General features: G+C 45.4%; 1 protein-coding gene across 8 annotated transcripts in view; it reads right to left on the bottom strand.

Annotated features, from left to right (window-relative positions):
• The window catches only part of LOC118510785 (protein sickie), a 292,680-nt gene that overhangs the window by 207,598 nt on the left and 63,046 nt on the right, over positions 1-22,036 (bottom strand). For 2 of the 8 annotated variants that reach the window (XM_036053071.1, XM_036053070.1), the window contains exon 1: positions 9,898-12,703. The exons of 3 other annotated variants lie outside the window; for them this stretch is intronic. In XM_036053071.1, the coding sequence (XP_035908964.1) occupies positions 9,898-12,633 (2,736 nt within the window). In that variant the 5' untranslated portion in view covers positions 12,634-12,703. Of the gene's footprint in view, positions 1-9,897; positions 12,705-22,036 lie in introns of those variants that run through there. 3 more of the 8 variants (XM_036053074.1, XM_036053073.1, XM_036053072.1) reach the window with 2 other exon arrangements.

Consider the following 22,036-nt stretch of genomic DNA (forward strand, 5'->3'; position numbering starts at 1 on the left):
GAGGACCGATCACACGGTGGAACACGCACGGTCTGTAAAAACGGCGCCGAGCGGTGTGCCGATTAAAGGTTAATCAGATAATTGTGAGTTAGAATCGCAATGCGGTTATTGTTACGGAGAAAGCGTTTTCCATGAGATTACTTCATGCTAAAGGGCTGAAGCAAGCCGTTACCCAGGAGAAAGATTTAAAATGTTGCATACATTTAGGCGTAAAGCATTAAAAATTCAGGAAATCGCCTAAAATTATGCAATTAACGTAACATAATAAATGATAGTACCTTTTTCTCATTTCAGTTCGAAAATTTTGTTAAAATAATAAGTTTTACGACTTTTATTTACAAATTTGCGCAAATTCATTGGTCGCAAAAATAAGTCTTGTTAGAGTTTGTCTTCCATTTTGTGTTTTTTGTAGATATTCCTTCTCATTCTATTTTTTAAATAGCTATATTTTTCTTCATTCTGATTTCTTCTTGTCTAGCCTTCTAGCCTTCCATCTTGGAAATCTTTCTCAAAGCCTACCCTATCGCTTATGTCCACCTTCACAGCACACCTGTAAACCTGCCGGGATACCTTCTGTTGGGTGATTAAATTTCCCATCCAAAATGGCACAATTTCAGCTTTATGTGAAACCATTTTCTAAAAACGGAGAAAGGTCCCATTCTTTATAGGACCAAGCAGGAATACAAAAAAAATTAAAACAAACCCGGACACGATAACTTGCCCGCAGTAAAATACGATTATTGCAACTTCCGGGTTTAGCCCTCGCTCACTCGCTCTCTCTCTCTCACTGAAACGATCTGATTTGTGCGTCTCAACCAGTCAGGGTCCCATAAAGCAATGCGTCCAGCCGTACCCATTGTACCCAAAATTTCATAACTCACTTTGTAGCGAATATTTCTCTTCATGCCGCGTGGCCCATAATTCCCTGCCCAGTCCCGTTGGTGCATGGCGTCAGGGTTTTTAATGTTTATTACTGCTTTTTTCCTCATTCTAAAACCTCTTTTACTATTTCGCTGCAGAACACAAGGAAACCGGGAGTCTTCCAAGCTGTGTTGTCGTGGACGGTAAAGTGAAAACCGAACAACATTAAACCATGCCTCCCGGTGCCGCCACTACGACTACCACCACTACTAAGCATTAAAACATTCCGAAACAACAAAAAATAACTTTGTGGCGCATTTTCATAAAAATTTATGACACTCAGGTTCAGTCCCCCGTTTCGGGGTTCGTGTACACGTGGAGGCATGCGAAACGGTTTTTAGGAATTTATGCTTCCCGTTTATGCTTTCATGTTTATCAGTCTCTAATTAACTGAATAAGCAGCAGCAGCAGGCCCTCTTCATCTGGGCCGCTTCGATCCAAGCCGGCATCAGCATCGAAAATAACTTCTTCATCACACTTCCTCAAGAAAAAACAACTCAACGGGGCGAATTGAAAGAAAATTCGTCCATCAGTCCCAAACAATTATGGCCGTGCCGGCGCGATAGGTCGACGACCTTTTGTGCTCCCCAAAAAACAATCCAAAGCCAGATGCGTCCTTGGAAATTAGAGGAAGTGGCGTGATTCTTCTTCACTTGCCGGAAGAGGCTCCATCCGTCTGAAGACGATCGCTTAAAGGCATCAACAAAACCACAGAAATTTGATTTCTGCCCGAATCCTGATAGGGACAGAGCTCGCTAGAGGTTAGAATAGCTCGCGGGAAAACCCCACGCAACACAAAGAGAACAAAGGTCGCCGTTTCTGCTGGAGGGATTTTTTTCCCCCCGGGAGAGAACTCTCCTGTGAACCTTTAAAGCCGTGGAAATGGTGGAAAAGTAATTTGTTCGGCTGCTTTGTACTTAAATTATTGCGCCTTCCATAGGGTAGAGGCCGTCTGCACAAGGGACGCGTCAATCCCATACGAACACACTCCAGACGAGGAGCAGATAGCGTTCGAAAGGTTGGGGAACTTTTATTAAAACGGTCGATCTTCATCCCTTTTTTGGAGCATGGTAAGGTGCTCCCAATCTCGTGAGAAGCGATACGGCTCAAGACAATGATGTGAAAACATTTGCCAGCGTGTTCAAGGAAATTAGGTACCGTACTTTCACCAGATAGTATTGTATTTCGCAGGTCGGCAGGATATAGAATTAGCAATTATCACATATCCGCTCGATGAGTTTATTTATCTCGCGCTGCCTTATCGCATTGTAATGGATCGAAAATTTGATTCCGCCTCCGCCCCTGCTTTGAAGGAGGCTTTTGTCGGCGAATTCTCCATTGTTTCTGTTGGAGTTGAAGTTTTTCGGCGAGATATTCAAGCTTTGTAGGCAGAAGACTTTAAGGAAACATTTGATGTTGTCGTCCTTAACGTTCACTCTCGCGTTATGCGCCGCTTTTCCATGAGCAGAAGAATATGTTCAACGCAGAAACACCTCCGTGGACGGTGGAGGCCAAACCTTCCCGGCGCGCGATGTTGTCCTGGCGTAGTTTTGGGGGGAATTGAGAGTGGGAGAAAATAAATTTATTCTACCCATCGCTGCAGGGTGCAATCTTCTTCCTCCGGTTTGTTCGTTCGAAAACTTATGCCCCGTCCCGTCAAACCAGGCCCGAATGGTGGAAAATATCATACTTTCTTCGAGTCTGCTTGTTTGCAGACGTTTCGTTACATGTGTAATGCGTCCCAGCGTTTGCGTGCCCTGTGGCGTTTGGCAAATGGGCGTATTGTGCCGGTTGTCGTGGTATGTTCGCGATTCTACCTGCACTGCGTGGAGGCTAATCAAATGGGTCGTTTGCTTGTAGTGACAAGGATCTCTGACTACGAGCAGAGATGACTTGCTTCACAGGAAAAATCAGTGTAACAACACAGAGCTTTTGTTCTTCTTATTGATTTTTGTAAAGGAAAGCAGGAAAAAATTTTTGGACGTCAACACATTTGGAAAAAAATTGGAAAAAATATCTAAAAAAAGCGCCTAAATTTATGCAATCCAATTTCCAAAACAGCGCTCTTTAGCTTTATAATATTTATAATATTTCTTGAAAGGCGTTACTAGCAACCAATACTGAACTCTGCTTAGAAAAACAACAGAATTAAGAAAAAGCAATTACAATCCCCATTGATACTTCCTTCAAACAGTGCTTCAAAGCCATAATCACATTCTTAACTCCGATTTAACAGACACAACGGGTTTCTTTTTGAGTTCACATTTCCAGGATCGTTTACTCGTTAAATCACTCGTTCTACCGGGCATGCAACGGGTCCGGGATTCACTCTCACCACTGTGTCATGGTCACGTGCCGAATGACACTTGGCAGAAGGCTCTAAAGAGTCGTACACTCGCATCTAGCCCTCTGCTAGTTGAGTTAATTTTCCGCTTGCCGGAAACGAACCCAAGACAGAGCAACCGTGACCGTGTGCAAGCGCACGTGCACGGTAATGGTGGCCATCTTCGGTTACCAGGCACCCCCTGGTAGTTATCGTTCTGCGTTGCGATTTTCGATTTCAACCACCGATTGTAGGATTATAAGGTGGCTTAGCTGCAGTTTCTTGGGTGTCATGTGTTAGGCTGTGCAGGGAGGTTGCTTTTTAAAGGTTTGCAGGAAAACAAAATTAAACCAATGTAGGAATGAGGACTAGTGACATGATTTATAGACGACAGGTGTTGGCGCGTGCCGTCCAGTGGGTGTTGTGTGTTTGCCAAAGTTTCCCACCGGATCTTAAACATTTGCATTTGAATGGCTAACAGCAGGAAGTGCAAGTGTTTGAATACATCCGGGGAAGAGTAAATTGAAAATGGTGGGGTATGATTTCATTAACTTCATCCAGTAGCTTAATGAAAACCAGGATAACTGAAATGCGGCTTTCATTATATGGAAGTCATAGCAATCGTATTGGATCAAACATTGATAAAACATTGAAAATATAAAAGGAATCACCTGACTGCGTTATTAAAACCCTTGAGATCCATTTTCTGCTTTTTAACTTTTCCCCAAGCTATGACTGATGGACAGACTACCTCAAGTGATGTCCGACCTCCAAAATGTGAAGAATTTTTTATTTTGCCTAAATGTATGCAATCTACATTGCAAAATGGAAGACAATATAGCTCATACTAGCCCCTGTGACATCTTCCTTACACAAATTACCTGTTGGAGCTGGGACTGTATATAGTACCTATAGTCCTTGTTCTCACATATGTCCCTGAGAATTGAACTCTGCCTAAAACTGATGATACTCTCTCAGTTAGTCGCTCTCGTTCGAGAGAAACATCCTCTCAAGGATCTTTTGCCCTGTATGATTGAACAAGGGAGAAACCTCTAGAAGAGATATTTGAAGTCTTCAACAAAACCACCATCAAGCAGTGAATTAGCCTCGCAAGGCTCCGGTATGCTAGCAATGTCATAAGAATGCCACCAGACTACCCGGCCCGTAAAGATCGTGTAGTTCGTCCACTTGGCGGAGAAGGCGCATTAGGCCCAAAAAGAGATGAATTGATTGGCGTTGACACGTTCTCCCGAAAGGTCGGGATATTGGATTGGAATACGATTGTGCTAGACCATATGGAGCAATAAAAAAAAAATCTGCAGCAGGTCAAGACCACGATATCGGAGGTTACATCGTCGGGTAAGTCAGTAAGTAATATGAAAAATGCTATGCCGATAGAGCTTGTTCAAGCACAGCTCGAATAATATTTCTGGCCTTGTCATTCTTTCTCCCTGGATTGTAACATGAGACTGATGATGGATTTCCAACAGAAATGTACCGTTCTTACTAATCATGGTAACTAGTTTAACGTAGAATCTACACATTTGCCATTAAAAACATCCCTAGACACAGTAATCTTTCTTCTAGAATTAATCGTTTAGTTTTACACGACCGTTCTTAAATCTTCACATATTTTCCCATTAACGCACAACGCTATTCCAATGATGCAAAGCTTCCAACGGTAGCATCATCTGTGTCGCTTCATCCCCTTGCATGCAGGCACTAGGCACTGATCGAAAACAGTGACTCCGGCTCCTTCCGCTTCTTAACCAAAGTGCCACCCATCCATGGTGGTTGAAAATGGTTTGTAACAATTTGCTATATGTCATCGGAATTGCCCGTCTGGCAAAGGCGACCAGAATATGCATATTAATCGTTCCGTGTCCGCCAACCCCGAAGCGGTCGTCTAGGACACATTTTGCTCGTTTCGTAGGGGTGCAATAATTTCTGCCGATGGTCGTGAACGTGAAAAATTGTCGCTCAGCTCGCCAATAGTTCCATTACATGCAAGCCGAATACCGCGATCAAGGGTATTTGGTGTGCAGTGGCAGCATTTCCCAAGAGGGAATATGTTATTCCTGCTCGTTCCTCCCGAGGGTTCCACGGCCACGTTGCGATGCGTGCAATCATTAGGGAAATGCTGTCGCACCCCTTCGCACTTCCATTGATGATATCGAATAAAAACGGCGAAGGGTTCGACGGCTAGCCCAGCTGTAAGATTGGTCGCTTCGCTGCCCAGTGAGCCAGCATTCGAGCGAGGGTTGACGTCTTGGATTCGAAATCGATGGAATGGGAATTATTTTAATGTCCTCAGAGACACAGACACACACACATGGTGGTAGCCCATTTCGGGATTTCGGCCCTAAGATGATGACGATTCGCTTCCACGAATCCCTGTAAACCAGAGGGAAGGTCAGAAACCTGCCACAACACAGCTAGATCTCTAGCGCTGTGGTAATTCCCCGAAGCTAAATGATAACGCGCTGTATCAGATTAAAATCCTCGCCAACGCGACGTGTCGGTGACTCGAGGCGTTTGACTTCTGGCTGACTCTTCACTATTGATGAGCGTATGGCGTAACCCAAAGCCTCCAATTGCTGCCCGAGTGAGAGCCAAACCAAACCAAAGAAAAGGGGGAATATAACGTTCGGACCCTTCGTTCGGGCCGTGTGTGTGTGCGAGGAGAAACATTATTAACGACATGATTTATTTGTTTAATTTATTTTTTAATAAAAGTGCTCACCGAACCGTAAAAATGCGTTCGGGTTTCGGGTGGTGTTTCGCACCCCGGGAACAAAAAATCCAGCTAGACTAGTTTGTTTGTTGCAATGCCATGCAGAAGGGCGCCCTTTAAAACCAATGTTTTAACTACCATAGTGGTAGTCTTAACGCCCTTGCCGGGATGCGTGATTGTAGCATCGTCTGGGCTTTGTTTTGGCTCTCTGCTACACTATGGTGGTGATGGTGGGAATTTTTAATTTAATTGAAACGCTACCAAAGCGCTGTCACAACGTTCGGTGAAATGTTGGTGAAGGAAATTAGAGTAATGATAGCAGCCTAACGCATTAGCATATGGGTTAGGGTGACTAGAGAAGCGAGCCAGATAGAAAATGCAAACAGATAAGACAGTAACATTCCGTATCGAATTTTGTTAATGGTTTTAGAATAAATTTGAATATTTGTGTCACATTTCATAAATCATTTTGGAACATTCTAATAAATGTCAAATGAAATATGTTTCGTGCAGTGTATGGAGGGGTTTTAAGTTATTGGCAGTGACGTTCCGGGAAGGAAAATAAAATCATTATGAGTGCAAAAGTATATTTTATTTTCCAAATTTGATACTTTTTGACGCTTCATACTTTGCTGAATTTCGAATTACAAACATTAAACAAATATTTGTGTGTAAAATTAGTTTGTGACTTATCATCTCCTAAAATTATGTTAATTGTGAATAATGACGTGTTTAAAAATAAAATTTACTTTACTTGACTTCACTTTAAAATGCCTTAATTTTTTATCAACTAAATTTAAAGAAACCATGGGATTTTTTGGCAAATTGAATTGCATATTTTCAGGCGTAAAGTAAAACTCAAAGCGTTTATTAACTAGGAAAGATAACATGAAGATTGAAGCCTTTTCAACTGGATCTGTGCATCTGATGTGCTTTTTTTATATTTAATTGTTTATATTCAGACCTTTTGTCATGCCCATTGCATACATTCAGGTAAATTGGACATTTGTTATCGATAGCCACAGTCTGGCCGTACTTTTTACACATTACACGATTTATATTTACACTCAAAGAAAGCCAAAGTCATTTTAAAAGCGTGCGAGCGCCTAAAGGTATGCAACTAGAGTATATTGATATTTTTAAAGGCTATATTAACAGCTGCTTTGGTGTGTTTTTTTTTTTCTTGTTCAAATGAAACATTAAATCCCTATCACCTGAGCCGTCGTTACCCATCCCCCACCCTTAAACCGAATACCCGTGCTCTTATCCACTAAGCTTATCAAAATTCAATTTTCTCCCTGGACAGCATAAATGGAAGTTTTTCATAGCTCAAGTTTTACCATCAACCGGCACCGCACGACCAGCACCGCACGCACGCGGGTATGAAGTAATAAAATTGTTACAAGATCACCTTACCCATCCCGCAACGACCGAGAGCACCCGACTGCCAACGGAACGCTGCCGGATATACGCGGCATGGTGCCACCGTGCCAACGTCGGTTCGGAAGTGCCGTGGAGTGGCAGCAAATTTCAATCTTCGATTGGATAGGCGTTCTGCTGTGTGCGCATTACCAACAGCGTGCACAGGAAATGCAATAAAATGTACTTGTAACAATGTTTCTTCATTAAAAGGTAATGATCGTTCGAACCACCGTGGATCCGCTCAAGAGGCGATGATTTCGCATAAAAAAAAAGTTATTCTTTCGCGTTACCTTAAGAGATGGACAATATTGGTCCACGGCTTCTCGTTTTCATTTAAAAACATGTCCACAAGACACAAGAAATGTAAATAGACCTCCGATAAGCCCGAAAAACAATGGCCTTCTTCTGCTTGTCTTGTGATAGCGTGAAATGCAATTATCTTCGTCCAATTTTTTGTTATGCTTTTCCAAGTGGGAAATAGCCCGAGTGGAACCACTTTCAACCCCAATCTTTATTTTCGACCACTTCGGATGTTGATATTGACCGAACGATAAGGAAGCTAGGGATGCGGATATCGTCGCTGTGGCAACGGAGAACCTTTTCTTTACTAGGTGCAGATATTAACCTCCTCTGAAGAAACAGACCCACCCTTGTAAACCCCAGATGAGATTCGAACAAGGGGAAACCCGAACTTTCTCCATGTTTTTTGGAAAACTTTCTTCCATTTTTTTGGGTGGATTGGATCCACTCACAACCAAACAAACAAATAAAGGGGAAAGCTTCAAGTTCCGGTTGATTGCGTTTCGGTTCTGGGGGTGAAAAAAAACTTACCACAAACAACTGTTTTCCTACTCCTACTCCTAGAGAAACTTCAACCACAAACACCCGAAAGTATAAATTCCGGCAAGCAGAGAGTCTACACCTTCTGCACCGGAGCCATGTACTTAATAGCTAATAATGATTACTTTTTACGATTATTGCCACTTTAACCATCGAAAACCAATCCGGGCTGTGGTGAGGAAGGCACATTCTACGACTTCCAACCCTGAGCCCTTAAGAGCAGGTAGCAAAACATTCCTCAAGCGGCGAGTAAGTGAGCCGGAAAATAGCTCCGTTCGTGGCATGTAAACTATTCCCAAGGAGCAGCGATTGCGTTCGTATCAATTATCAATCTAACGAACACAACCGTGCAAGCCGTCATCTAATTGATTACTCTTCAGCAGCGGTGAGTTGTGCCAGGCTCTCGCCGAACCCTCCGGAATGTGCCAACAGTCGTCCATTTTATCACATAATTGTACATCGAAACCTAATCACAACAACGCCAAACACGCATTTCTCAACCTCCGCTTCCAGTCGAGTGGTTCCACTTGAGAGTGACCGGTCAGAACAGATGAAGCACTTACCTGAAGGTAAATGCCCAAATACATCTCCCCAAAGCTGGTTTGGTTGCGTTTGCGGAAATTATGGAAATAAATTCAAATTAGCACTCTCGAGCGCCACGGTCGATTGCTTGCCGCAACCGACGAGAATTTCGCAGGAGGGAGACAACAGAGCCCCCAGACCCCAGAATGCTAAACGTTTAGCGATGTCTCTCCCTAGGATGCCCCCGTCGATTTGCTCGCTGCCTTAATTAACTTGTAATTGAAACGCAAAATTTATGAGAAATTTACATTTTTGTGTTGTGCTATATTTAAATGATGTTTTGTCGATGGGCAAGGCACGCTCGCTTGAAGACAATCTCCATCCGGGACGACTACTGACATGTCGTCAAAGTGTGGTGAGCAGAAAAAAAGTGTAGTCGAAACGGGAAAATTTATGCAAGGAACGAGGAATTGAATCATGAACCTACTACCCCGTTGGCGAATTGGAAGAGCCAATTTTGGAGCCTTAATTACCCCGAAGAGCAGCAATTTCATGCTACCGGAAGCGACCTTTTTTTCGACCGACCGAGGTGCGCTCGAGGCATCTGAACTGCAGTCGAAAGTCTCCCCATGGAGGGGGATGTTCTTCATTCGTTGCGGACTAGCTTAAAACCGTCTCGTCAGAGTCATAGTAGGTTCAAAAATTTATGAGCAATACGAAGGGTGAATTGCTAATATGGCAACACGCTCCCCCGCTAGGCTTCTATTTGAATTATTGAAATTGCCTACAATCCTATCAGGACGGAGCGATTCCCGGTTTGAACTCGGATTGCTGGAAGGAACTCGTGCAGGAAAACTAGGAAAAACAGGGATGAAATTCACTTTCTCCAGATGTATTGCTAGCCAGAGTGAAGAATAATGTTATGCATTCGGAGAATTGTTTAAAAGGGGCCTACAAACATCAACAAGAGGGAAGTCTACTGCATGTGTTGGGGGCATTTGAATTTCAAATGTTCGAATTTCGCTGACATTAATCTCTCTCTATTTATCATCAGTTGACAGTTGTATTAATCAACCGCCGTGCTAGGTGGAATTATTATAAATGAATAGACCCGTTCAAGTAGAGTCCTACATACCTGTATTAGCTCCTGGATGCTATCGCACTGCTCCAGAACCACCGCATCCGAGGTAGATTGCGTCGCACCAACACCTTGCGAAGATGCTTGATCCAGCACTTCATCACACGCGGCCAAGATGGACGCACCGTTCGAGTCGGGCGGTGTGGCAGGACTCAGAAATCCACTGTCCGCATCACTATGATTCGACAGTGGTCGTTCGCGCTTTCGCAAACGATTAAACAGCGGCGTTGAATCGAGCGACCCGTTCCGTGGTTGATGGATCTGCTGAGCTCCGGCCGTTACCGTCGACGGTACCTTACTGATAGCGCCGGTACAGGAACTAGCGCGACTCCCACCGGCCGTTGGTAGCTGAGGCAGTGAAAGGCTCGACTTGAGCGGATCCAAAGCAAACGTGCTGCGTAACAGGGGAAGAAAATTGGCCACCTTGCCAGTGCCTCCCCCACCCTGAGACGCACTTCCGGCGATGACACTCGTAACGGCTTTCATTTTTGTCACCTTCTGCTGTACGGCGGCTTTATCCTGCTCGACGGCTGAGCCGGGCAAAGATGCGGGCAAAGTGTTGATTGCCTTTGGTGTCCCTTGGGTTTGCGGCGTAATGCTTTCACCGACCGGCCTTACAAGTGTCGTGCCGGGGCAAGTGAAGGTGTTCTGGCGGAGAAGCGTTCCACTGGTAGATGTTGCTTCGCTGGAAGCGCTGGATGCGGCGGCCGGCGGTGATACGGTGGCCGACGAGGAAGACGATGATGATTCATCACATTTTCGGTTCACCTTCATCAACTGCTGCTGATGCTGCTGCTGAAGTCGGTGCTGTACGAGGGGAGAGTTTGGCAGCGACACTGATTGCTGCTGATGAACTCGCTCGAGCCGTGAGGTGACAGGGCCCGACTTTAGCACAACCCCATAGTACACGGACGACGAGGACGAGGTAGATTCTTTCGGATCTTTGCCACTAGCTGTGTCCTCCATTATTGCTTCTTCGTTGGGAATTTCCTCCACCTCCGCATTCTCATCCGGTATCGAACCGGAAATGGATTTCGGAACTACCAACACCTTTAAATTCTCCATCAGCCTGTTCCGGAACCCATAATCACTCTCGTCCGTTGACTCCAAATTAGACGAAGGTGTTTCGATGACGGAATTAAACATGGAAGGATAGTCCGGACTCGATCCGCTGGTAGAACTCGTCGAGGAGGACGAAGCCGTACGTGTTTTGTTGAAGATCTCGTCAATCTTTTCCTCAACCTTCTCCAACGACAACCGATTCTTCACCTCAATCTCAAGCGACTCCGGCTCGATGGTGAAATAGTTGTCCGAATCTCGATCAACGACCGCATCGTAGATCAGATGATCCTGATACAGCACCTGATCGGCCAATTCCACTGCGTTCTCCGGAATAGCCCGCATTTTGTGTTCCTTCTCATTGAAAAAGTCCACCGACGGATCAAACAGACAGTAGTTCTCGAGATGCGGAACCGTGCCCTTCTTCTGCCGCACCGGGATGTTCTTGAACTGCAGGGAGCTAAACTCGGGCTTCGCCAGTATATCATCCGGGGACGGTTGGCGAGCTTTCTCTTCGCGCCCACCGGCAGACGCGCCCACCGGAGAAGCCTGCGGAATAGCCGGCAGGTCTTCGACCGCTTTGGAAGACATTGTTTTCGCGGTCGCTTTCGGTGATGGTGGCAAGGTAACGTAATTGTTCGTGTTGCGCCGTTCCGGGCTGGTGGTGTTGGTGTGAGATGATATCAGCTTACCTAATCCGAAGCCCTTCAGCTTCGACCGGACGACCGTGCTGACATCTTCATTTTTGGTGCCAGGTTCTGGGGTGAGCTGGTCCTCCAATATCTGCTTCCCGATCGTGCCGACGTTGATGGAAACGGGCGGTACCGGTGGAGGTGGATCTCGATAGGGTGGTAAAGGGAGGGGGTAGTCCCGGTACAGCTCCTTGTACTCGACGGAACTGTCAGCGTGCTGCTGTTGCTGTAGTGATTGCGCTCGAGTGCGAAGGATTGTTTTGACAGCGCTGGTACGCACGTTTCCACCGGGTGTTGTGACCGTCGCGGCACTCATCGAAAGGTTCGGTATGAACGAGACTTTCTTCTGGGATCGTCCAGTGGCCGAACTGGTCGTGTCGGATACGTTGGAAGGAGAGGTCACCTTCTTCTCCTTCTGCCCGGTCACCGTCGCTGTTGTGCTAGAACTCTTCATCAAGGCAGAGTTCTTGGTGTCACCCTTGGAAGACGTTAAGTTGGGTGTTTTTTGTAAAGCGCTCGGCGGTTTGAGTTTCGATTTCAACCGCTCGTCCAAACGCGTCGCCTTGGTAGCGGGTATCCTGGACTCGTTCAACGTCTTCCGTCTGTCTATAGTTGTTTGGTGAGCGTGTGCTGAATTGCCAGCCACATTGGACGATTTGATTGCCTCCGAACCATCGGGAGATTTTTTCGAAGAACCCTCCCTGAGCACACCGGAGTCATTCGCACTGTTGGCCGCTTTCCGGAGGGTTGCTTTCTCCTGGCGGGGTTCATCTTGCGACAGCGTTTCCTTTGTGTTGGACGGTTTGATTCCCCTGCTGTCGGCGTTCGTTGGCGAAGGAGTTTTCTCCTTCGCTTCGAGGGAGGTTGGTCTACGCTTGACCGTTCCCGTGTTGATTTCTGAGGACGATTCCCGAGGGACCACACCGCCGAGCGTTTTCGGTGGTGCGTTTGCCACCGGTTTGCCACCGTCGTTCGCTATCATCTGGCCGGCACACGATTACACTGTCTCACCGAACAACACATTTCACTGATGTTGAGAGACTGGAGTTTTAAGACGATTTACAGGAACACCTTCACTTGGACGAAATAAAGGAACCAGCTTGCTAGAAAAAGCACTTCTATCCACTAGGTTGATTTCTATTTCTTTTTACAAATCATCAACATTCTCAAATCACCACAAAGACCTTCAAGTCTTCCATCCCACAATCACTATCTTACATCCGATACAACAAGCACTGGGCACGTCTTTTGCCTTCTCGAAATCAAACACAACACATCACCTGATCTCCTTAAACGATCCTTTGATGTTGGGTTTTCGTTTTTGCTGGCACAAATTTGTTTTCTTTTCACTCACAAACACCACTCAAGCTGGGATTCGTCCACTTACAGCTTCCTTACCAAACACGAGCAGCAGGATATGAGATTTGATGGCCACTCGACAGCTCGACAGTCGGTTCGGTTGAGTGTTGAGGGTATCGGTCGGTTGAATTTTAAATAAGACGCTCAGCGCTTTCTTGCCTGCTGTCGTCCTACCACTAGACAGCACCGCTTCCGGACAACCTATTTTACGTTTATCGTTGCAGATTATCCAATCGCTTCCGGCCATTCATTCCATTTCGTTTCTGTTTCGGGTTGCGACAAAGCGTGCCATCTTGCCGGCGGAAAAATCATTTTCCATCCTTCCGCTTACGCCACTGAACCGTGAATAAAATTTGGAATTCGTAGCCAGGACCGCCTCGAACGGGCTATTCCGGAGGTCAAATTGGATTCGGTTTGATTGCGATGCCTGGGTAGAGTGAGTTGTGGATAGAGCGACCAACGGGCGGTTGTGTAATTGAGATGGCAGGCGGTAATGTAATGTTATTTTTACGGTACGAACGTGGAATGTGTCGCATTGGAAAATGAAAAGGACAATATGGTTGAAGTTGGTTCGTTACGGGTGCAATGATGCAGAAAATGGTTCTTCACGTGAGGTATGTCACTCGAGTGTTGAATAGAATCCAATGCCAGTTTTCAAATAATTATAACAAAGTTCCATTCAAAAAGCTCTTAGAAGGAAATCTCAATCATGAATCCTTTCCTTGATTGCAACAATTATTCACCACCAAAGACATTGCCTCTACACTGAGTCTTCAGGAATCATCTTGATTGCCTGGATTGTCCTTTGCGATACTGATTAATTATCTAATCCTCATCTCCTTTGAATTGCTATCAATCAGAATAGCCTTAACGAAGGCATTCTGGCAGCAGGCTGTATGGTAAATATTTGCATTACTCCTTGAGGACAAACATGCCACGTTCATCCGACCACATGATACGATTTGTCTGCCTTTAATAGGAAAATTTACCCATGTGACAATCTCGACTATGAAGCAAGGAAGCCTAAGGCTTACTTTAATTTTAATTTTTACTCAATTTTTGATTTGTTTTGATTTAGCACTAAGCTCTTTCACCAAAAAGCTGACAACTGCAATCTAAAAATTAAAGTTACCGTATGAATTCTCTTAGTAAGACATCAAAGAAGTCAATCTACGTCTAAAAGTATGCAATCAATACAGCAACTGTGCTCCGTTACGCATGCAGAAAGCTTATTTATACGTTTCAGAAGAGACTGTCACTTGGGTAAGCATCCAGGTCTGACTGTCTGGCTGCGGTGGTTTGGCACTCTCAACCGAAAGCACCACAATAAATCAAGTTCTCGACCGTGCTAGTCTGGGGCAGGTTATCTACGGCCGTTCAGACCTCAGGCTCGTTCCGTACGCCAGCCAAGAAAATTGAAAGAAAATCCTTCACACATTATGCTTCTCCACACGGGAAAGCGGAAGCAAAGATAAGCGACTCGTCGGAGTCATACGTTTGCTGTGCTGCCTACCTACCCACTCTTGCGTTACATTTTAATTCCTTTTAAATGTCTTGTGCAATTAGAATCGCTCCGCCAGAGGAACATTTTTGAAGAAGGTAAAAAGCGAAAACCGTACTCAAGGACCTTACCTTCGGTAATGGTTTACTTTCGAAATTCGAGGGCAGATTTTTTGAAACGCAATCCAAACTCTCCGGAGATAATGGTGGGAAAGGCTTCGTTATCGGTGATGTTTAGAAAGGACATGTTTGCGTTGAGCGGTTCCGAAACATTGATACCAAGAGTTTCTCTTGCTGTCGTGTCAGCAAACGGAGCTACTGACAACTTCTCCAGCTTGCGGTTTCTTGGAAGAGATCGGCGAGCTTGTGTGAAAATTCCGCCGGAATAATCACCAAACATAACCCCAACAGCAAGCCAACCAACACATCCTGAGCCAGCTACTGATACGAATATTCCACACGTTTAAGGTACACATGGGACATAAATAAATTTTTGCCCGGATATAAGGTTTGCCGGTTTGCCGGGCGTACATTAACACCGACCGCAGCTTCCAACGGGGAAAGTGTTTCGCGCTTAAGAAGCCACATTGTGGACAAAGACACGCCTGCATACATCGCCATTTTCTTTATCCCTTAAGAACATTACGGACACCACAACAGAAGGAAATAGCTTACCCAGTAGGGAAGGCTTTGAACCGGTGAACCTGAACCCGGTACCTACCCAACATCGAAGTACAACACCAACAAGAGAACGGATAATCCGTCTTAGGACATTTAAAGTAATTTGTACACTCGCCGTGTGTGTGTGTGTGCGAGGATGTTTGGGTGTAAGAGAAAAAGGATTATAGCCCTCCCGGTTGTACGCTCCACGGACAGTTCGTAGCATTACCAGAGAGCAGAGAAAATACTTCCTTTCTTGCTTGTAATTAATACGATAGAAGGAACAACACTAAGACAGGCCGCAGGCAAGTACCTTTTGGTCGTACTGTGTGCTGGGAAAATTGATTTAATTACAGACGAAGGTTTTACTTTACATATCCGAAACACGAGCCGACGATGGTTGTTCCGTACGGTTGTAATGTACCTCGTGTACTACATCCTACGAGAGAACCCATATTTCGATGATGAAAAGCGCCCATGAATCATGGATAAAGTACTTGAGTTAATTGCAAAAACTCACTCCCCTGTTCTACCTTCGTCTATGGCTCCGCTTCGAATGGCCTTGCCATACTTGGCACCTATCAGCGGCACCTTTCCGGTGTTGTGGAATGGAACCCAAAACGGTTCACTTCCCTTTCGCCGTGAGGCTTCAGAAAAGCGAGGGAGCAAAGTGCCGTTTTTTCTTCCACAAATCGACTTTCTGATGAGGAGTTTTTCACGTGCTTACGCACTACGTCCTAGAAACTGGTGTTGGCCTACTCCAGCTCCAAAACTCCGATGCCATCTTTTCGCATTTTGGCCGGAAATGGAAATTTATGAATACACGCCACAGAAGGACGTCGAGCCTATGCTCCCAGTTTTGGTGGAGCGAGCCGACTTCCATCGCCGAAGGCAAATAAACTTCCATTTGACCATTCCGCGTTCCTTTCTACCCGGTGGAGGAGTCGCTTTTTCTCGCCTTCTGTCTCCAGGGACCGGTGAGTAACTTCCGCTCCCTCACACACCGAACGGAAGAACTTGTGAGCGGCGTCGTGGTGAAATGTTTACCATGCAAATATTCTTATTGCGAGCGTTCTTTCTTCTTTCAACTGTACAGCTCCACCGTAAAAGGTTTTTCACACTTTACACACACACAGCCACACATAAACACCTACACGGAAACAGTCCTTGGCCCTTCCACTTCGTTAGCTCTATGCGGGCCTGGCAAACCGTTTTGGTCGGTATGCGTTTGCAGACTCATAAAACAATGGCCTCCCGTCCACTCGGCTCCATCTCAGCTTCACCCTCAGCATAGGGACAATGCCCTCGCTTCCCATCGAGTACGATAAGCAGGGGGGGGGAGAAGCTGTTTGTGAAGCTGTTATGTGAGGTTTGCCCACCTACGGCACGTCGACCAGAATGAATATGAATGGGACTTCGCCGTATAGACCTCGTTCGCGGCGAAGAATTACAGTCTGATTTTTGCCATCCTCAACTCTTTGTACCCGCAATGCGTTTGTTTTGAGGTTCCAGCCTAGGGAAGCAGCCACCGCATATGTCACACCCGGGCGAATAATGCGTCCTTGTGCGGGAGCACACACACACACACATGATCCAACGAGTCCTGGACACTAAAACATCGATAAAATGGAACAAAAACACACATCTTGCTTCCCTGTGGAGCAACTTTCCCGACATTGTCGTGTGGAGGGAATGCCTGTGAGCTTACAACAAAAAGCGGTACAAGTCCTGGGACATGCAGGTGTAGAAAGTTTTCTACTAATTGTAGAACATGGTAGAAGTCAAACTTGTTGTAATAGAGTCATAAGGGACATATATTGATAGACCTCCTCTGAGGGTAAGGAAATTGGTATGATAGCTAAAAAACTGGAAAACTAGACCCTTATTACTCCTATGTATTGCGGATTACATATTCTAGGGCGATTTTTTTATCCAATTGTTAGTATAAGAGAGAGAGAGAGTTTTAAAGAGCTCATTTAAAAGTCCCCGTCAGGATTGAAAGGAATGCTCAAAAAATGGAAAACTAGACCTTTATTACTCCTATGTGCTGCTGATTGCATACTTTCAGGCGATTTTTTCATCAAAGTGTTGATATGAGGCTCAAATTGAAGTTCGTTCCAAAGTTCTTGGCGTGAGACTCTTTATAAACCCATCATCAGGACCATTTACGATATCAGCAAGATTACTGAGAGGTATGAGAAGAAATATCGAAGTCCTCCTAAGAGAGGTCATTTGACAAATTGCGCCTCCATCGAACAACACTTTTTTGAGTGTCCTTTCAAAACAAGAGGTTTTGTGGTTCATTGGAATGCTCCTCTTAAAAACTCTCCTCCAAAAAATACGAACGACAATCAGCAAACCCCTCTTCGCCATAATCACACGACATCAAGCCCCCTCATCAGGCCAGAAGGCGATTTCTCCCGCCCGGAAATGGGATCAGTCCCGGACGAGTGATTTATTAATTGTATTAAATGACAAATGAAAGCGGGACCCAATCCATCTATCCATCCATCCCTTGCTGCAGGCCGTGATTTCGGTTCTCCCTCACATGAACCATCCCAGATCCGAGTGTTTTCATCTTTGACTCCCTCGGTGGCTCCCACTGTACGAAAGTCGCTAAGAGGATATAGATATGAATCGTTATGATCTCCATAATTGAGAGTGGACCCAGGAGCCCTTCCTGTTGCATTGGTGGAACTTTTCGGAGGAAAAAAAACACACATTCAAGCGAGCCAGTCCTTTATTTGGGATGGAAAAGGACATCTGTCTCGACGTGGACATATAAAAGGGGAGGATCATTTTTTGTGACCGGCCCTTTCATTAGTCGTCTGGCGCGCGCACATACACACACGCGCGCGGAGGCCACCGGCCACAGGATCGGTTCGAGGGCTGACAAAGCAATGAATCTCCACTACTTTTTTTTTGTACAGTCGTTCAGATGTAACGAACGCAGGATTACACCATCCGAAACGTTGTCCAACTCCAACCTTTGAGCATGTAAGTGCATGGAGACAGCAGGTTTTTGTTGCTGTGGGCCACTCCAAAAACGCTTGCACTATGGGGTGTGCTCTCAAAAAGAGGGATTAAGTACTCTTCGGACGTGTTCAACGGTCCAAACAGGACTTCATATTTCTCATCTAGCTGCTTTTCGGCCGGATGGGAAAATCGATTGAAAGGTGGATCAAATCGAGGAAAAATGATAGTAATTTTTTTGTGCTTTGTATGTCCCACTCCCGGCCAAAAAGTTTGGAAAGATAAATGGATGTGAAAGGCATTACTTTACCAGCGGCTCAAAAGCGTTCAATAACAGAGCATCATAACTGGCAATACGGAAAAAACAAACTCCGGTCCATTTCACTTCCCGTTTGATCCCGAAATAATTCTATTTGAACAACTGTACCAAACGTCTCCACCGTTTTACTACAGTAGCGCCCAGGACGGCACTGTTCCCCTGAAGGGTTTTTTGGTGTTTAAATTTTAATTTCATTCCCAAATAATGCCTCTAATTAATTGGATGCTCCCTGGTGCCCAGGAAACAATGCTTTCGGAAAAATGCTTCAAATTAGCGAAACACCATCAACAACAACAGGCCAGGTTCGGGGGGGAATCCGGCTTAAACTCCCGGTGAAAAAAGTCCTGTTTGATGTCCCTTTTTTGTACCTTGATCTCCCGGAGGCCAAATAGTCCATCGGATAGGCGAAAAGAGAGCGAGAAAGCAAACATGGAAATCCAGTTTTGCTATTTGGAGATTGGGACTGTTTCGGTATTTTTTAGGCCCCAGTTCTCTGGATGAAATATTAGGGATCAAGTAAAATCACCAACCGAATCCGAAGGTGCTTTAAGCATACGGGGATCTAGGAACTAGGAGGATACAGAACATGCGGTTCTTCCATTCCTCAGCTAACTATGGGTCAGGTACGACATCCTGATACCTAAGTGCTTGATGATGCGTGAGTAAACATTTGACTGCCCGGAAGCGTTTTACCATCACGTCCAGTCCGCACGGGTAATTACAAAACGGTCGATTGGTGAACTTTTTCTAGCGGCTCAAATCTCAGATCAAAACAAATCTCCATTTTAAAAGTAGGTTAAAGAGTGTGGTTGATGAATGGCCCTAACGAATCATCCACGACCGCTCCCGAAGAGCATACGATTTGTCGTACCAAGCTTCCATGCCTGAGGACTAGCAATTCTGATAAACAGGAGCACTCGGCTAGTATCGCTCCCGGAACGCAAGGCAAGGATTTCATTTATCTCTGTCGTGCATCGTTATTTATTGACTTTTCCGTGAAGCAAGGCTTCGGATCTAACTGCACCAGGACGAAATTCGATGTAGGCGCAAAGGGACGCACCATCTTTGAAGTGAGCTCCTGTCTGCTGATGAATATTTATGGTGGGTCCGACCTTTGCGAGCGTCTCTCCGTAACCTCGCGCTCCAGTGACAGTGACAGTTTGGCTGTTTTGTTTTTATCCCAGAAATTGAATGTTGCCACCCGATTGTCGGCTGATTGGGTGAGCATAAGAAGCAATATTATCTCAGAACCCCGAATCTGGCCGATCGTATAAATTGACCTCCCCGGAAATTGTGGGTCTTGAGGATAAGGATTTGATTTGGAGCTTTCCGACCAGAACCCGATGTGACCCAACATTACCACAAACTTTCTTTTTGCATTTTGCTGTGCAAAATCTGGGATGGAGTCGTAAAATTAATTCAATAAATTTACGACACGTCACCGTTCGATTTCGATTTGATGGTAATTTATGGGAACGGTTTTTGGGTATTCAAATATACCGACTACTATTTCCTCTCTTTTGCTCTTTCTCGCTCGATAAGTTTAATGAAGAATTTTCGTACCTCGAATTGCTCGGTTCCGAACCCATTCTTAAACTACTAAAAACCATTCGGGCACAATTTATGCCCTGTTCGAACAGAAACCACCAAACGGCGAGGTTATTTACGTACGTTCGATAGCCCATATTAACTGTCAGGGCACGGCACGAAAATGGCTGCCAGGTACAACACCTATCCCGTTCGAGCGGGTGTGCAACACAATCGCCACGAAATAAATGTTCCTTTGAGATGCCAATTTAGTTCGCCCATAACACTAAACCAAAGCGTACCGATACTCGCACTACGGAGATTCCGCAATGGAGTCAATTCTCTGGAGGACCTTTTGCTGGAAGCACCGGGGCAAACAAAGTCGTAAAATTGTACGCGTATGACCATCGGTCGAAAGAATGAGCTTAGAGCCGAGAGTCAGAACTTCATGTTCATCGAGATAAGTCACATCTTTGTATCGGTTGTACCGCAAAAACCGCAACTGGTCGATCATTTTCCTGCAGAAGTCCTTCCGATGAACACGGTGGATGTTGATGTTGTTTCGGGAATCTATCCTAGTATCAGAGGGAGTTCTCGATATTCTCGGCACACTTTGAACCAAAATTGGTACGATTTTGTAGCGTTTCTAGTCATAAAACTAGATACCACCACGCCTCTTCCGATTCTTCTCCAGCAGCAGCTCCTTCATTTAAGCCTGTCAATTCTCGTAAAATTTCGTTATTTATTCTCGCTTCTTCCAGCGTTCCGAAAAATGGGAGCGCTCGGCACAACCGAATACAATCCTTCCTGTTTCCTGCACAAAACGGAAGTAACCCATAAGGAAGTCTTGGACCAAAGCATCAAACCCAAGGGCCCACAAACGAAACATCCTAAATGGCACGTACATCGATTTTTCATTCACTATGCTCCAACCAGGCAAAGCAACGGGCACGACGACACCCAGGACGTGCGATAAACTTGCCATCATAATTTCGCCATCAACTCCTTGCTGCTTCTTGCGCAGTTCCTGGTGCTTCCCTCCGCCGGAGCAACCGAACTCGGCTTGAACGTGTTGATAGTGAAAGCTTGAAAGTGAAAGCGTTTTGCAGCACACGGTTCGTTCTTTCCTAATTCGACAGCGCGAGTGGTGAAAGTGAGAAATAATGTGATCGAGGGCGTCATAAAATCTGAACTCGGTACGCTGGCTCGTACAGCAATTCCCGAACCGGGGGCCCCCCTGTTTTCCAGGTCATCATTAATCAGCTTATCCAGCGAAAGGATTTCGCGTCTAGCAAGGGAATTTCACATCCCCAACAGTTCGCTGAGCTCCTTTCGCTGGGCAGTGCACAGAAGTGGAAAATTATATTGTTGTCACCGGTCGACCGGAACAGGCTCTCTCATCTTATGCTGCCAACGTTTGGGTACGCCTTTTTTGATTGTGTTTTCGCTTCCGGTTTTATTTGTGAGGTGGAAAATTGGCACCCTTGGACAAGTCGTCGTCCGTGGCGTGAAGACGTAAGCTTCGGACATCACACGCTGTCCGTGTCAGCAAATTCTCCTATTCCCCGTTGACAGCCTTGTTTACACCGGCAGAGCGGGATTAACTAAGGGCGAAAAAAGATGCGAGTGCCGTGGATTTAGGCGTCGAGCTCTGTGGATAAGCTGTGACGTTTAGTAAAGCGCATATAGGTATGCAATGCGCATAACAAACCAAGTTTTTATACTTTTTTTTTCTTTTCTGCGTAATTTTTTAGGTTGAAAAGCAGAAACTGCCTAGTATTAATTGTCCTCAGCTAGGTCTCATAGCATAGCATAACTTTAGGCGTTGAGCTTCGAACGGCAAAAGAGACCTTTTCTAAGTCTGTTTTAGCAGCTGATTTGCTCTCACTATCAAGGTTGTAAACGGGGCACTCTCAGCCACTAACATCATTTGTTTTTCCTATCACATACATCGTCCACACACAAACACACACGTCGTCCAACGGATGACAAACGGACAGCTGAACAAACGATCCGCACTTTCTCTCCACTGATAGATGAGCTAGCT

Source organism: Anopheles stephensi, chromosome 3, assembly GCF_013141755.1.
Source record: "Anopheles stephensi strain Indian chromosome 3, UCI_ANSTEP_V1.0, whole genome shotgun sequence".
Taxonomy (NCBI): domain Eukaryota; kingdom Metazoa; phylum Arthropoda; class Insecta; order Diptera; family Culicidae; genus Anopheles; species Anopheles stephensi.